Raw genomic sequence first — 17,850 nt, forward strand, 5'->3', positions numbered from 1 at the left:
CGTTTTTTTTTTGGATTCTAGCCTATCACGAAATGAATCCGCGAATTTTTCAGGTCTCTGGGCATGAGTAGAGACCGGAAAATTTCGCGAATTAATTTCGCGATAGGCTAAAATACAAATAGTTATAGTTCAGTGCTGCCTCTGCTATTGGCCCACAACTCACCTAGATGACTGGGCCAATGAGAAACACCCGATCAAAGCTTTATCGAATCACAGGGCTGCTACGTTGGGACGTCTCACAAGACAGCAGCCAATGAGTGGGTGGCATTTGACCGAGTGTACGTAGAACTATGGAGTTCATCCTACAGGTCATTGAACCCGCGAATTTTTTCCGGTCCCTAGCGCATGAGCAATATCGTGAAAATGGAATGGAAGTCGTTAAACGTAAATGTGACACAAAGATGGCGGACCCACGTGTGGCAACGTGAACCCGCGTATGATCACTTTCGTAAACATTAAGGTACACGCCAAACGTAGTTCTGCGCCAAATAAACCTTTATGATAGTGAAAATACCCAGGAATATATTTTGTAAACTAAAATGTATTCATAGCAAAAAGCAATCTCAAGATTGAAAATACTTGAGAAAACTGCCATTAACGATTATAATAAATATTCTCCCATCCTTGCAATAGCCTATGTAAATGGGATAGGTAGCGCGCTTGTTAACTCAAGGGACGTGGTTAGGTTCTCGTCACAGTGTTATTTTTTTTTACTTTGTAATTAGCTCAATGCGGCTAATGTTTGTTTGAAGTAATTATTTACAGGCTGATTTCAGTCGTTTAGGCAAAAAAAAATCAATATTAAAACACATACTTAGTGTTATAATATATGTTTTAAAATGTTTCAGGTTAATATTGTAGTAATACCATAAAATTAAAACATCAAACGTGTGCGGGAAATTTCAAAATTTAACAAGATGGACAGTATTTCAATATAATTCCTTGTCTAAAAATTTCTTTGCAACATGAACAACTTGCGAACAATTGGATCCATGGGCGTCGCAAGGATATATTTTTTTGGGGGGACTGCAATTGATTTAGTTGAGCAATATCCATCCCCTGGGGAAAAAAAAAGCGGGGGGACCCCCGGGAAAATTTGGGGTTTGAAGGTGCAAAAAGGTGGTTTTTAGGCATTTTTCTTTCCTAAATATTCCAATTATAGTTGGTTACACTATATAATTTATTTTTTATAAAAAATATTTTCAGAGAACAAATTTGTAAAAACACAGTTAACATATCTTCCGGTGCTGTATCCACACAAAATCATTAATTTAAACATCAGGAGAAACTACGAAACTACGAAACTAAATATATTATTGGAGGGGACGAAATTGAAGACTTTTATTATTGGGGGGGGGGGGGACGTGTCTCCCCGTCCCCCTCGGTTGCGACGCCCATGATTGGATCTCCACATCACTGGCTGGTGCTGTGACTGAAACGGCAGAGCGAGTCGACTACTCACGTATGTCGTCCGTGCTGCCGTAGCGCATGAGCGCCGGGCGCCGCAACACGCCGATGGTGGGGGTGTCCGGGCAGCGCATGTAGCGCTCCGTCATGTACAGGTTGGCCACCGCCTCCTGCGTCTCCTGGAAGCCGGGGTTGTCCACCCCTGACGGCTGCTTCATGACGTCGTCCTGCGTGATGCGCACTGACGACCTGCCGGGGGAGAGGGACAGAGCACATCAGGCAGGGGAGTCAGAAACCTTCCCCCGCGGCGTCGACGAGCGCTGACGTTCGCTGACCCCGCGAGTGACCGCGGGTCTTCCGCTACTTTGTCCGTTGTTCAAGTATCATGTCACTAATGTGTAGAGACCCGTGAAATTCGCGGGTTCAATGACCTCCAGGATAGACTCCAATAACCTCTACACACTCGGGCAAATGCCAACTGTTCATTGGCTGCTGACTTGTGTAGTCGTCTCGACTGGGTGGCCTGTGATTCGACACTTCTATGAGTGAGGGTCTCTAATTGGCCCTCAGTCCTCCAGATTAACAGTGAACCAATGACAGAAGCAACACTAAGGTATAATTATTTGAATTTTAGCATAACACGAAATGAACCCGCGAATTTCACGGGTCTCTACTAATGTGTAGGGACACCTGTATTTCGCGATTTCATTTCATGTCAAGGTATTTCACAAAACACTGTAGCTTTTTCCAAGAGTCGTCGGCTAGAGACCTGTAAAATTCGCGATTTCAAATTCCTAAAGGATAGACTCCATGATCCTCTATGCACTCGTGCAAATTACATCTGCTGATTGGTTACCGACTCGTAACACCTGTTGACTGGAGTGATCGTGATTCGCTAATTCTTCTGTTAAAGATTTTTCATTGGCCCAGAGTCCTTCAGATAAACTGTGACCCAATCACTGAAGCAAAATAATGTCAAAAGTATTTGGACTCCATCCTATCGCGAAATGAATCCGCGAATTTTACAGGTCTCTAGTCATGGCAAATTGTGAGGGCTAGCAGTACGGTGACCACATTCTCATTAGCCCCGTCAAGAGCGGGACGACACCTCTCACCGACCTCAGCCAATAACCACAGGAGAAAAGCTACAGTATTTTGTGAAAGACCTTGACACGAAATGTATTCGTGAAATACAGGTGTCCCTACAATGTGAATTGAAACATAAAGGCGGGCTGCACATGTTCAGTGGTAGTCGCAAGGAAGGGGGGGGGGGAAGATAGAGGAAATATATCCCCCCCCCCCCCCCACAACCAATGTAATGAAGAAATTTTCAAAAGATCAGTGAAGACAGTATTTTACTGTGTGAGAAGCCACGACGTCTACAGTTACTACTGTAGGACCATATTTCAGTTAATAAGAGTGCATATTAATGTAAGTTTTTAAATACACCTTTAAATTTTATTTTTTTCTATTACTTTTTTTTTTTCAAAATCCCCTCCCAAAATATTCATGTGTCTGCGACTGCGCATGGTAGACTATTTTCTGCCCCGACCAACTCCTCATCCCAAACTAGTGGTGGCCAATTTCTCGCCAGATTTAATTTTTGAAACTCATCCAAGAACCGGTCAATACGAATTAACAGTGAAATTACATTTTTTTTATGTCTTTTATGTTCTGCACAGTGACTCAAAGATAAAATTTTTGGAATGCGGTAATGTAACTTAAAATAAAACAGACATGATCCCATCAGTAGAATACGATCGACACGATACAGTAGGATACGATCACAAGATACAATTTGATACAGCTACATTAAAAATTAACATTTTTTAATATAGGCTAAACATAATAAATATAAAACAATATTGCAGCTGCCACATTTCATCTCCCGACCGGAATGCATCTGATAGGTAAATTTTAATTTTGTTAATACTGTTATTGTTTTCTTGTCCTTTGAAACTTTTCCGTTAAAGTGTATAATGTTTTGAATCCCAGCTTGTATACAAAAAATAACGGGAATTTTTACAGGCCTCTAGTACTTATAAGTAGAGAATGGAAAAATTCGCGGATTCATTTCGTTACCTATATGCTAAAATTCAAATAACTATATTTTTGTGCTGTTTCTGCTATTGGTTCACTGTTGATCTTGAGGACGCTTGGCCAACAAGAAGTATCGAACCACATATTACCTGTTTGCGACGCCTCTCAAGTCACTAGCCAATGAACAGGCGACGTTTGCCCAAGGATGCAAGGGTACGCGGAGTCTAACCTGTAGGTCATTTAACCCGCGAATTTTTTTCCAGTCCATATTTATAAGACAACGCAACTTGAGTGCCATAGATTTTTTTTTTTTACTTAATTGACTGATGATTTCTTATCGGCTGAAAAAAGTCAAATGGTGGACCAGTTTCGCAGAAGAGACTCAAAAGTAGATAGTTTGAATTTTAATGTAATTTTGCACGACATCTCAGGATAAGTAATATCTCCACCAATCTTTCAGCTGCAAATACAGTTTGTTTCGAAGACTCTATAGGTCAATGAGAAGCCCTCAACCAAAGAAATCATCGAAATCACATGTTACCGATAGACGCATACATAAGCACGTTCAAAAGAGAATATTACTCAGTATACTCCTTAGTGGTACAGCTTGGCTGTCTCTCCTCTCCGACGCACAAAAAACGTATTGCGTCTCAAATGACAAGTTCAGTTGGCCAGTTCTGTCGTCAGCGGGAAACAAGTTACCCAATTTCCGTTCAAGCTTCGTTGCGATTCTGCAGTCGAGTGATTTCGTTTCCACTTTGCGAGACAAAAGACTTGTTTCTTTGTTGGGCAAGCGGAAGGTGAAAACTCGCGGTTTGGTGTCCCAGGGCTGCTGCGTGAACTGACCCCACGTGTAAACGCAAGTCAACCACTCACTCGTTTTATCTACACGTTGCCACCAGCGACCTTCTAATCTCTCCTCACTGCCGGGCATGATTGCATACTTTTATGAATAAAATTGAATCATTTTTATTTTAATAATAAAAGATTAAATACTTGAAATTATACTAGTAATCAAAATATTTTAAATTGCAAGAATAATTAACCTTTATTGCCAAAATTGTTGTTGTAATAAGCAATGAAAACCACATTAACTTTTAACTTCACTTTATAAACAGTCGACGAAACAGTTCACGTGTAGATTACTTGTAATTAATTTTAAAAACTGCCGTTTAGCTATAAAGTTTAAATATAATTTTGAACAAGTTTTCATATAAATAAACTATAATCAAATATCTATCATCAATGATATGAATCACCATAATTTTTTAGTCAATTGTTACATAACCTATTATTACTGCACTCGCTGACAGCGTAATTGGAACACAGAGTAACGGAACATTGAGCGTAACGGGACACAGCGTAACGGAACAATGTGCGTAATGGGACACTTTTTCGTGCGTGCAGCCGGCGTTCATCGATTTATTAGACGTCACGTCAAAAACCTCTAAACATGATCGAAAATGCCTGAAGATAAAATTCTAATGTCGTTATGTAGATGAAGAAAATACTGTGGCTTGGCTTCACAAATGTTAGAGGAGTCTAACTCAACTACAGGAGAGAAAAAAAAACAGTATTTGAAAGTGTTACAACTTGCAGAAAAAATATTTTCTAATACGTTTACCGGAGCTTCTTGAATTTAAACCTCATAGTTACTTTAGCATGCATGTAGAAATCAATTATTTCTCCCCGAAAATAATAAACAACAAATTTTTTAATTCATCTGTATGAAAGTGCAAAAACCAAAAATAAAATGGCAGCTCTAGAAAGAAAGAATAAAATCTAAACTACCACACAATATGTTTATTATGACGAAAAATGGATGATTGGAAGGAAAATGTCTCAATTCAATTAATGTGCACAGAGTTTAGAGCTGAAAGCTTTTTATTTGAAAACTGTTTGAAATTTTCGAAAGGTGCATGTATACGGAAAGCATATAAATACTTTACGGAGGTCCATGTGTACAAGTCTTTTTTTTTTCAGATTAATTTTTTAATGTATATGTTTTAATCTACGGAAAAAGATAAATGTGTTTTTTTTTGCGAATTGTTTTTAGAAAACATTTGTACAATTAGCTGCTCGAAGCATTCGTGTTCGCGTTTATAGCCTACCTGTACCTAGAGTCATCATTATTTTCACGGATTCAAACAGCCTACATTTAATCAAAATGCTCATTTGGTTTGATAACAAAGGTCACACATCCTTTGGTGGATTACAAATTATTAGGTAACCACTTAACCTAAGTGTACTTCAAGTCTACTGTGCTACAAGCTGTGGAAAACAGAGAATTTAACAGCTTGTAGTGCGTGATTTAATAAAGAAAGAATACTTGCCAAAACGTGCAAGGCGACAAAACATTAAAAAAAAAATGCACCAAAAAATTGATGATGTGGATGAAAAAAAAAATGAACGCCACGAAATAATAAACATTTTTAAAAAATTCCCACCAACAAAACAAAAAAAAAATGCTGCGGTGTAGCAGCAATTACATTTGGTAGATTATCGCACTGAAGTTCCAACACCCGCTTCCCCTCCTCTGAAATGAAATACTGCTCACGCCCTTGTTGCCGATGACCTGCCTTACCGCGTCGCGTGCCAGCTGGGGTCGCGGTCCGGCGCCGAACTGACCTGTCGCCCGCCGAGACGCCGGCGTATAAACCTGCGCCCGAGGTGTTGACGGCGCCTGGGAGAACCCGCCCGCAACACCGGGTTTTAGGGGGGGGGGGGTTCCCCCTTCGCCCCGCGCCAGCCCCCTCCCCCCTCCTACACCCTTCCTTCTCAAGCACGTGGACCTCATCCTCCTCCTCTTCTTCCCCTTACTCCTACAGCTGACGCGATATTACTAGAGACCTGCAAAATTCGCGTTTTCGGTGGCCTTCGGGATAGACTGCGCATGTACACTCGGGCAAATAACGCAAGTTCGTTGGCTGCCGACTTGTAAAGACGTCTCAGCTGGTTTTGACTGTGATTCGATCCTTCTTTGGTTGAGGCTTTATAACTGGTTGAGATTCGTCCAGATGAACAGTAAGCAAATAGCAAAATCATTTAAAAGGCACATGTATTTGACTTCTAGCTTATCGCCGAATGAATCCGCGAATTATGCAGGTCTCTAGGTATTACACAGTAGAGACCGGAAAAATTCGCGGTTTCATTTCGCGATAGGCTAGAATCCAAGTGCGATAACTTATTGCCGCTTCAGTGATTGGAACCATAGTTTGCCTGAAGGACTGTGAGCCAATGAATGACCCTCAACGTAAGAAGTATCGAATCGCAAGCATCCCAGTTAGCAGGTGTCACGAGTCAGTGGCCAATGAGCTGGTGTGATTTCCCCCGCGTACATAGAGGATACGTGGAGTCTATCATAGGTGTCATCGAAACCGCGAAATTTTCCAGTCCCTATTACACAGTCTCTGAGGCCGGTATTCCATGACGTTTCTGGCGAGGTGGCGAACTATCACTGCCCTGTTGGCACGCGACCGCAGCCTGTTCCAAGAACGAGGCCCGAACCGGATCGCGTTTCAATAAAAAAAACGGCGCCCTGCGCGAGGCTGGTAAAACTGGTCCCAGCGCATTCCAGCGGAAGTTTCGCAAAACATTTATACCATTGTTTCGGCGAAAAATACAAGAGACGGCAGCACCGTCACCTTTCCAATTTTTCCTCAAGTACCATTTTTTTTTAGTTGAGATGATTTCCTTGTTGTGACGAAATGAAAGTGTACAGAATGCATTCCACGGTAGTTTCGCTATCGTAAGGTGTCCCATCGTTCACTAGGAATACGGTTAGAGTACAGAAGTAGCTTTTCTAATATCTTAACCCTTACTTTTGTGTCTTGGAATACCTGCCTGAGTCGCGAAACACGTCTCCAGTTCTGACCGTTCTGATACGTAGCAAACGCATGGGTGTGGATCCCGGAATTAAATGCTTCCGAGTGTAAAACGGGGATTTTAAACGTGATAGTAAAACCAAAATTATGTTATAAGGAAAAACCTTGCTTTCGAGTAAAAAATGTTTGAGGAAAAAAATGTTCTTTACTTTTACAAACATTCCTTTGGAAACCAGTTGTTAAGAAATAGTTTGTAATACTACAAAAAAATATTTTAACTTTGCTAAATTTGCATATATGAAATACGTTTTTCGAGATAATACTTAATATTTCCGACCAAAATTGGCGCATAATTTTGTATTTTAATTGATGTTTCATTCGAGCATTATTATTTTTTTAACCATGGAAAATATAATCGACTATCCAACAACTTAAATCATTTATAACAAATTTAGATAGTAATAGTTGTACTACGATATAACTGATATTCTTAGTTAGGTTCGCACAACAGAAGAGGGTTTCAATGTGCACTTTAAGGGCAGGTAGCTTTCATAACTTAAAAAAACGCACTATAGAATGTTCTAAGTTACGTTACCTCTAATTTATATAAGTCTAACATGTAAAAGTTTTAAGTCATGTGTTTATTACTATGAATCTAGGCCATCATATATTTGTTTAGTTGCATGTTCTTAAGCTATGGAAGTTCTATGTTACGGTTTTTGTAAGTTGATGATAATAACTTATGTGTTTCTAAGTTGTGATTTTTTCTAATTAAGACAGTTCTAAGTTATTAGGATTTGTTCTAAGTTATGACTTTTGAAGTTGTGTCTGGACCCCGCTAGGGAGAGCCTTCGAACGAGAAATGCGTATACCTCTTGGACCACTGCGAACACTGATGGCATCGGACATAGTTTCTCCCGCATTCCTACTTTCCGTTCTTTTCCGCCTAATGCATCATGGGGGCCCGGGCCGCTACCTCGTCCTGTTATTTTCCTGCCGTCGACGGCGGACGAAGAATTCTTGATGACTCCGATTCACTTCGGTCGGCTTTCGTGTAGGTTCTTCGGCCACTTACGGTGAAAGGCTTTGGCTGTCGTCGAGAGTTGCTCGCAACAGCGCACGAACTGTTCGTTTCGCTGACACGGACCCAAACTAGACTGACCCTGGTCACGATTGCACGGTGCTTCGAACCACTTATTTGGAATTCCTTTTGACTCAGCCACTGATTACATGCGTTCGGAACATGTTCCTTTAGTAGCTATTTCTCATTCAAACTAAACAGTTTTCGCAAGTGATTCAGAATAAAAAAATATATATTCTACGCTTGCTTGTGATTCGCTAACTAAGGTGAAAAAAAATGCCTGAAAAGATGGTCGAACGCAAGGCTAGCAGAAACAGAAAAAAAATTGTAGGTAAATGAAATATACGAACTTATTAGACCTCGCCATCTTGCAATTTCAAATATTTTGATAACGCTTGCAATAAAGCTTCCGCGCTAATTTTTGTTTTGTTTGACATGGCATAGGGCTTAGCTTTGGTTACTTGGTGAAGTTAACACTTGTGAACTGGTGTGATTATCACAATAGTTGTTGTCGCCCGCGTGAAATAATAGGTTGTTTTCTCGCGGCGCTTACAGACTAAAACCCTGTTGGTAAATATGTGTTTGCAACAAGAAACAGAAGTTCTGGGAGATATGATTTATGTTTCGACATAATCAAATTTGAGTTTAAAAAAGAACTATAGCCAAAAGTATGATGCAAAAATCCAAGATGGCGGGGCTTAATACCTCTTAAACACGCAATTAATGACCCATCCTGATGAACAGCTAGACGTAAACGTAAACATTGCGATCGACTGGAGCTGTAAAAAAATCGGCGTCCGTGTGACCTGACAATAATTTGCTTTCTCGAGGAAGTGTTTTAGAAAATTGCTACCTAAACATATTCATTTAAACTACTTTAGTTGTACCGTGTAACGGCGCTCTTAACCTACGAGGTGCAACGGATGAGTGCCGGTCAGTTTCGGGTGCGATGATTTCCGAGTTTCGATCCCCGAATAAGGCATGGACAGATATGATGTTTATGTTTTTATTTTGTAACGTACGTTTTGGTTCAGTTCAATATCACCCCGTTTTTTATCCATCAGCCAGTTTTAAAGCTCACTTTGTCTACAATCGCTCGACTCTCACTAGTTATTTTAACGCTAACTTTTACGTACAGCTTGTTCTTCCTCTTCGCCCCTAATGACATGACTATCCGCCCCTATTGGGTGTTGCTTTTCTTTTTTAATGTTGAAAAAATATTCCCCTTGTCAATTTTTTTATATAAATGAAGGCGCTTATCATTTTACACTCAGTCATTCCACCCCGCAATACCATTTACCGATGAATTACTTTAATAAAAAGCATGAAAAAGAACGTTTAAGGTCCAGCACAGTACGTGAGTGTTTAATATTTCCCATCAGTTCAAAGCCAAGATCTTAGGGATTAATTTTAACCACCGTCAACTTTCTTAGACTACAAGTATACGCATTCGAAGAAAGACTCGTTATTGGAGTCTTTATACCATGGTGTTACTTCCGGGAGAATATCTAGTTTTTAGTTTCATGGCCCCTACACTCGGATGTACAAATTAATTTCCACGCTGATACATAAAATAAAGATGGAAAATCTCAAATGGGTTCGCAAAATCGTACCAAAAGGATATAAACGGGGAAAGTTTTTTGAAAAACTGAATAAGGGGAACTCCCTTAATGTGAAAAAATATTGCTTCCATTAAAGATCATCGTACCTGCTTAGGATGATACTTAACACTATTGTTTGAAAAAAGTTTTTTAATAAAATGAACAATTAGCTCATGAAGTGTAAAAAAACATGGGTTGAAAGACAAAATCATAACACTTTACACCTTTACAACGTTCATAGTTATATTAAGTTATTGTGAACTTTCAAAATATTATTTAAAACTTGTGTCTGAAACTATGTTTAATATAAATAACTCAACTGCAAGGAGAGAAATTGGGTTCTTTTTGTTCCAAATTTCAGAAATATGAACTTTGAAATCTGCTTGCGTCGTAGGCCGAGCTAATATGATTTTTTAAACATGAAATATTCAATAAATTGCTATCAATATTACATTAATAATGTTTTATTATATGTTCTGACTTTAAAACTGGTACATGTTTTATCTCATTTCAATGACGGAAGCCGCAAGATAAAAAAAAAAAAAAACAGAAGTATGTCTGTCTCGACCGATTTCGTTGAAACATTTTGTATTTAAAAGCTTATGATTAAACTTCAAAAGTGGTTGGTATATACATATTTTATCTCACTACGATGACGGGAGCTGGTGATACATACCTAACAATCAAACCACATTATTTTTCCCCCTTCAAAATCAAGCGAAACCAGTATAATGTTAGCTCCCATTTCAAGTTCATTCACAATAAAGGAAGTCAGTCTTGCGCTACATGCCACGTAGACGCAGCTGAAATGTACCATAAAAGATTTGAAAGAAAGTTCGCCATTACTTTGATGGTGCTTTCTTCGTTTCCGTGGGTTGCGGGCTTTTGCGTTGTCGATGCCTTCTGCGTATCCATGACGATGGCTTTTGCAGCCAGGGGCGCAACAACAAGGGGGGCAAGGGTATTTTGCCCCCCCCCCTTTTCTGAAACCTTGAAGTGGTAGCAAACGGGGGCAAAGAAAGTGCTGTGTAATCAATTTTTAGATGATAAAACTGCTTAAATAGCACCATTTTCCACCTTGAAATATAAATTTTCCCGGGGGAGGAACCCCGGACCCCCCGCTTCAATAGGGGAGATCGATGATTTTTTATAAAAAGGTATATTGCCCCACCCTTTGGAAATTTAGTTGTTGCGCCCCTGTTTGCAGCGACAGTGGCGCACCCTCGAGGAAGGGCGTGTGCAATGAGCAGTGTGAGTGTGCTCTGCCTGCAAACTGCCGTAGTGAAAGTTACCCCAGCTGGTATATAATATTTAAAAACTAATATTTTCTTCGCGTGGTGCGGTGCGTCTGTCGGCGAACGTCTTTTTGCAAGCAATAATTTTCACGACGCCATTTTTCCTCGGCCTTCCGTCGGAAGGAATTCTTGGAATAGAGAGAGGGGGGAGGGGGTCACATGTGAAGGAGGGGGAGGGTCATCGTTGTGGGGGGGAAAACTGTTGCCTTCTCTGCTCCCGGACTTAATGGCCTCTCCAAAGATCTTATCTGCTCGCAGAATGTCGCCGGCGAACAAGTGTTTACGCTGCCACTTAGCTCCTGCTGAGTGGCGCGGCTGACGATTCGAATTACCGGAAGAAACATGGGCATACATAATTCCCCCCCCCCCCCACCAACTATCAGCCAACCACCTCACCATGACAACTGAGTGGTCTCGAGAAGTTTACTGGAGCGAGGTTTGCCGTTGTATTTACCGCCTGGTGAGTGTGGGTGTGTATGTGTGTGTGTGTGTGTGTGTGTTTGGCTGAGAGGGGGTAGGCAAATAACATTTAGTCCACGGGGAAAAAAAATAATGAAACCAAACATGTGCGGTAACAATTAGGTCGCATCAAGCTGTTAACGCGCCAAATTGCGCCTACCACAAAACTTGTTTTCCGATTGCCTGAATCGCCTCTCCATCGCGCGATTAGCACTTTTGGCCCATCGCGATAATTGCCTCGGTATTCACAAGCCTGTGAAGGGCAATGACGTCATGCGTGGGCTAGAAGACACTCGTGACTTCCACACCTTACACGCATATCCTTACGCTTGGTCATTACTGACTTACTCCTCACCCTTGTTTTATCATGGGTCATCATTAGAGACCTGTAAAATTCGCGATTTCAAATCCCTAAAGGATAGACTCCATGATCCTCTATGCACTCATGCAAATTACATCTGCTGATTGGTTACCGACTCGTAACACCTGTTGACTGGAATGATCGCGATTCGCTAATTCTTCTGTTAAAGATTTTTCATTGGCCCAGAGTCCTTCAGATAAACTGTGGCCCAATCACTGAAGCAAAATAATGTCAAAAGTATTTGGACTCTATCCTATCGCGAAATGAATCCGCGAATTTTACAGGTCTCTAGTCATCATGTGTAGGTGAGCGGAAAAAAATTCGCGGATTCATTTCGCGACAGGCTAAAATTCAAATATTTATACCTTTAAGCTGATTTTCCCATTGGCTCACGGTTCGTCTGGACGACTCTGGGTCAATGAGAAACCCTCAACCAAAGAAGTATCAAATCACAGGCAAAAAAAAATAGTTGCGACGACTCACAAGTCAGCAGCCAATGAACTGGCGCTATTTGCCCAAGTAGGTATATAGAGGACAGTGTTTCCATCCCCTAGTCATCTGGCACATCCTCTTCCATTCCTTCTGCTATTCTTTAAACTCTTCTCCTGCTGTGCTCCAATCCGTTACTTATACTTAGAGACCTGCAAAATTCGCGGTTTCGATGACCTACAGGATAGACTGCACATACGCCTGTACACTCGGGCAAATAACGCAAGTTCATTGGCTGCCGACTTGTAAGTTGTCCCAGCTGGTTTGTCTGTGATTCGATCCTTCTCTGGTTGAGATTCGTCCAGATGAACAGTAAGCCAATAGCAAAATTATCTGAGAGGTATATGTGTTGGAATTCTAGCCTATCACAGAATGAATCCGCGAATTTTGCAGGTCTCTACGTTATACTCACGGGCAGCAGTTGGTGTGCAATTTTTTTTTCTTTTCAGTTTGCAGCTCTGCATGCAACTAGGAAACTTGATAGCGGTAAACCTATAATTTACTATTAAGAGTATGCCGAAGCACACGTAACAGTAATTCCCCCCCCCCCTCCTTGAGATACGGTTGTAAAATTTTAAGATGGTGCAGTGTGATAAAACCCTTATTTTATCGAGACTCAGTGAAATAACTATTTAAATATATATATTTTTAGTATACCACGTTTCTCAAACGGACTAAAGGGTACAAAATAATTTCTCTTAAACCCATACAGATTGCCCTGAAATTTTGTGATTTTGAATTTTTAATAGTTAATGAAAATACTTGTAAGATTTATAACGAAATATATAAATGCAATAGATAATTGATGCATGAATAGTTCACCCAAGTCACAATAAGGTTATTGCACTGAAAATTATATGAACTGTTGTGTGAGATTTTCTCAACGTCAGTTACTTCCCACACACTATTGCATGCGCCTCACGTTTTTAGTTTTAAATCCTACAACAATTTTCAAAGCTCTTAAAAATTCACAATCACAATTATCCAGAACAATCGGTATGGGGCTATGAGAAATTATCTAAAGTATATTTAAAGTTTCACGCCTAGCTCACCGGGAAGTTGATTTAAAATTGATTGGAAAATTCGTACTGAACAGACAAACAAACAAGAAAGTGCGTTAGTAAAAATGTGGTAAAATCATGAACATACGCCAAAGTGTGTGTTGATGTACCTACACGTGTGCCAAATGAAACTTTATGGTAGCGAGACTATCCTGGAATACTTGCTGTATACTTTAATGGTCACAACAAGAAATAATCGCAAATTAACATCATTCAATTCGTGTGACGGTGCTGCTATTTCTAAGATTTTTGCCGTAACCATTGTATGGAAAAATTCTGTACGAATATCACAGACTCACGAAAAAAAACCGTTGTAACTAACAGCAACAGTTATAAGTATTTTGCTGTCAGCAACGAGACAAAATTTGTACTAGCCAAAATTCCATAAAATCCATTAAAAAAATTAGCTTTGCACTTCCTGACCATTTTCCCCCCTCAAGTTTTTTTTTTTCATTATGTCGCTTTCACGCTTTATCTTACTCTTATTTACATGATAAAAAAATTAACCAATTTTAGCAGCCGCCAAATTATACAATTGAAAACAATTTTTCCTTGATGTGCTAACAGCCCGTACTGGGTGCATATTAGTGTGTTGAAGACTTCATCTCATTTCCCGATTAGAGACTGTTTCTTTTTGATGTGCAAACATCTTAGCTCTCGGCATTTTGTAGGAGTAATTTTGCAAATGGTACGGAAGTCGCATGGAAACGAAATGTAGAGCCACGGTGCTGCCATATGTGGCGGATGGTGCAAACATAAGTTCATAAATGCAAAGGGACACTTTATATTATTAACCGTTTAACGTATTTTAACAAGATGGACAGAATTTTAATAAAATCCTTGTCGAAAATCAGATCCAAAGGCAGTGTTTGAGCATTTTAGAGGGTTTTTTTTCTTACTTTCATCGGAGCTGTTTCATTATACTTATAGTTTAACCTTTCACTCTGCAAATATAATGATTCAATATTTGACGTAGCTGCTCCAGCAGCGAATTCTAGCGACGGGTGCGGAAACTACGTGTGATTCGCGTCCAAAAAAAAATGTAGTTGAAATCACGGTTGTGTATGTTATCGCGCTCGGTATTATTTTAAAGTATTATACGTTAAATTTCATGCCCGAGTTTCGTATCATAAGTTAATTTGAAATATGAGGACACGCGAATTTTGTTCGTTAACCGAGGTTAGATGTTTACGCGAGTACTGAAAGACTCACTCACAAATATATATATTTTTTGTTTGACGGTTGATTTATAAAAGTGACGGTTCCTTACTCGCCAACTCACCTTCGCCTGACCATCTTCTGGTTGTCGCACTCGACCTCTTCAGGCGCGCCAACCTCACCGCACTACTTATGAGCCTTCCCCACACGGCCGTTATCATATCAACCCGAGGAGATAGGAGACAAAAAAAAAATTAATTTCCCCCCCTTCGGAGTTGCGGTCCGGGTGTCTTAACCACAGGGAACTCGTGTGTGCTAAATGTCTTTCTCTCTTTCTCTACCTCCCCTTCTCTTTATCCGTCTTGAGATGTTCCCGCAAGTCAGGGAGATGTTTTATTGGCGTTCTTCCCCAGCCCCCGCCAACCGTCTGGATATAGCGCGTCACTTGTCGGATAAGGAGCCCGCCAGAGATGCAGTTGATTTACGCCACACTTCGCTTTATGATCAGTCGCGTCGTGATCTGATAGGCGACTGCCCTAGTCCCGCCGTGGCCCGCTTACTGTACAAGCCACGGCTCTTTCCTCTCAATGTTACAATACTGTCGCGTATTTGGAGAACACGGGTCCGGAAGGATAGCCCAATCAATTAACTACTCAACACTCGAATCTTCGAGAACAATGGCGTCCCATTTGCGCCACTTCGCGCAGATTGGGGCTCTGGGCAGGTGTGGAACCTTCGAGAGACAACTGTTTTCCAGCCCGAATGTCGGCATCCCCCACCACCATCCTCCCACATGTGCGCCCTTTGGGGTAGCTTGGGAGTCGGCTTGCAGATCAGTCTTGAACTTCCAGAGCAAGTGAATTAAGACAGAACTGTCAAGGATTACTCCCTCGCCGAGCCTTCTGGCCTGCCTTGTTGCCTCGCTCTAGCATACTCGTAACAATATTTTTAAAACTATTTAAATAAAAATATTTTATAACTTTAAAACATATATGTATGATTAACTTTACACTTTATTTATTCATCTTAGTCCGTTCGTTTATGAAGACAGCGTGTATACAGTGGCGTAGCCAGGATTTGTGTATGGGGGGTGTTAAGAAGCATGCCCCCCCCCCCGTATTAAAGCGGGGGGTGGGGGGGTCCTCCCTCAGGAAAATTTGGATTTTAAGGTGTAAAGTAGTGCTATTTTAGCAGTTTTCGGTACTTAAATTTATATATTGTAATGGTAAAAATTTTATTAATTTTAATATGAAATTTGTTTGATTGACGAATAAGAAATTAATTAAAGATTTGGTGCTAAGGGGGGGGGGTTTGAACCCCTAAAACCCCCCCCTGGCTACGCCCCTGCGTGTATATATTCATTGATGTAAATTATATTCCTTATGCTAAGTTAAGAAAACAATGTTTTAAGTCATCATGCGCGAATCTTTCGAGATAGATCTCTGGGTTCATACACGTTCTTAGAATGCTTACGGGCATCTCGATATATATATTAGATATAGATACATACACACTAACTCACACACACATATGCGACGTGTAAATGCACAGTGCCAATTCAACAGTAGCTAAATCAGGAAATTTCCCATTTCACAACGTTTACCTTAATAAATTAGTCGAATAAGGCAACTTACCTATTCTGCCTCTTATTAATAAGTGTTGAATACAAACGTGAGCCTTTCAGTTCTCACCAGAGAAGTGTAATGACTAATCTCGGTAACGATCAAATTCATGTGTTCACTTTTAATACGAAACTCTGATACGAAATTTAACGTAGAATTTTTTCAAGCAATGCCGAAAAGTGATAAGTATACGCTTTGTGTTTTCAACTACATTTCTTGACGCGAATCCGACGTAGTTTCCGCACCCGCCGCTAGAATTCGATGTCGGAGCAGCTACGTCGACTGTCGAATCATTCGCTTTGCAGAGCGAAATGTTAAACTATATAATAAAACGGCTGCGATAAAAGCGAAAAAAGACTTGAAAATATACCAAACCCCGTCTTTGGACCTGGTTTCCGACAAGGGATTTTATTATAATATATTTTCCATTATGTTAAAATTTAATAAACAGTAAAATCTATAGTGTTTACCTTTGGCTTTGTGAACTTTGATTCGCGCCATCCGCCACAGATGGCTGCATCGTAGTTACACATTTCCGTTCCACGCGACTTCTGTTTCATCCATGAAATTACTTCTACCGAATTTCGTATACCGAGAGCTAAGATGTTACACATCAATAAATTGAATTTAACTAGTGTAGTAATAAGTGAATGCTCAAGGTTTGCCTGGTAGAGTTAAAGGTCACACCTAGAGAACCATGGTGGTCTCCGAACCACCTGACTCACCGACTCGGTAATCATACATTTTGAATAATGTCGCGGAGTTGGATTCGAACCTACGACTTTCGACATCGTGAGCGCGTTGCTTTGGTGATCACTGCCACCGAAAAATAAAATAACTATTAAAATACTGCGATATTGTATCATATCTATAGATTATGATTGGTTACATAGCGGGCAAATTTGAATGTTTGTTACACTTCAACGCACTTTGTCTATATTTGAAATTGAAACGGGTCCTTACTTATTGGCTCTTGTTGACAAGAGAAGCTCATTCAGCACTTAACTCAGCCAATGGAGTAAATCATGCGTGGGGACTGAAAAACATTACTGGTTCAGTGACCTCCAGGAGACAAGTATACTTAGGCAAACGTCGCCTGTTCATTGGCTGCTGACTTGAGAGGCGTCTCAACTGGGTAAATTGCGATTCGATACTTCTTACGTTGAGGGCTATTCATTGTTCCAGAGTCCTTCAGGAAAACTATGGTTCAATTTCAAAAGCAGAAAAAGTTAAAAGCATTTGTATTCTAGCCTAGCCCGAAATGAACCAGCGAATATTTTCTGTCTCTATAAGATGCATCTTAGATTGACGTTCTCTAATCGTTCAAGAGTCCTCCAGATAAACAGTGAACCAATATCAGAAGCAGTACAAAGGTATAATTAAGTTATAATTATTTTAATTTTAGCATAACAGGAAACTGAATCCGCGAATTTTTCGGGTCTCCGCACACAC

At 40.3% G+C, this 17,850-nt stretch overlaps 1 protein-coding gene across 5 annotated transcripts in view; it reads right to left on the bottom strand.

Moving 5' to 3' along the window:
• LOC134535653 (sodium-independent sulfate anion transporter-like) overlaps positions 1-17,850 on the bottom strand; it is a 40,085-nt gene that overhangs the window by 10,637 nt on the left and 11,598 nt on the right. For 2 of the 5 annotated variants that reach the window (XM_063374845.1, XM_063374843.1), the window contains exon 2: positions 1,463-1,656. In XM_063374845.1, coding sequence (XP_063230915.1) covers positions 1,463-1,625 — 163 coding nt within the window. In that variant the 5' untranslated portion in view covers positions 1,626-1,656. Of the gene's footprint in view, positions 1-1,462; positions 1,657-6,031; positions 6,056-14,888; positions 14,975-17,850 lie in introns of those variants that run through there. The other 3 variants (XM_063374844.1, XM_063374846.1, XM_063374847.1) reach the window with 3 other exon arrangements.

This window comes from Bacillus rossius, chromosome 10, assembly GCF_032445375.1.
Source record: "Bacillus rossius redtenbacheri isolate Brsri chromosome 10, Brsri_v3, whole genome shotgun sequence".
NCBI classification, from domain to species: domain Eukaryota; kingdom Metazoa; phylum Arthropoda; class Insecta; order Phasmatodea; family Bacillidae; genus Bacillus; species Bacillus rossius.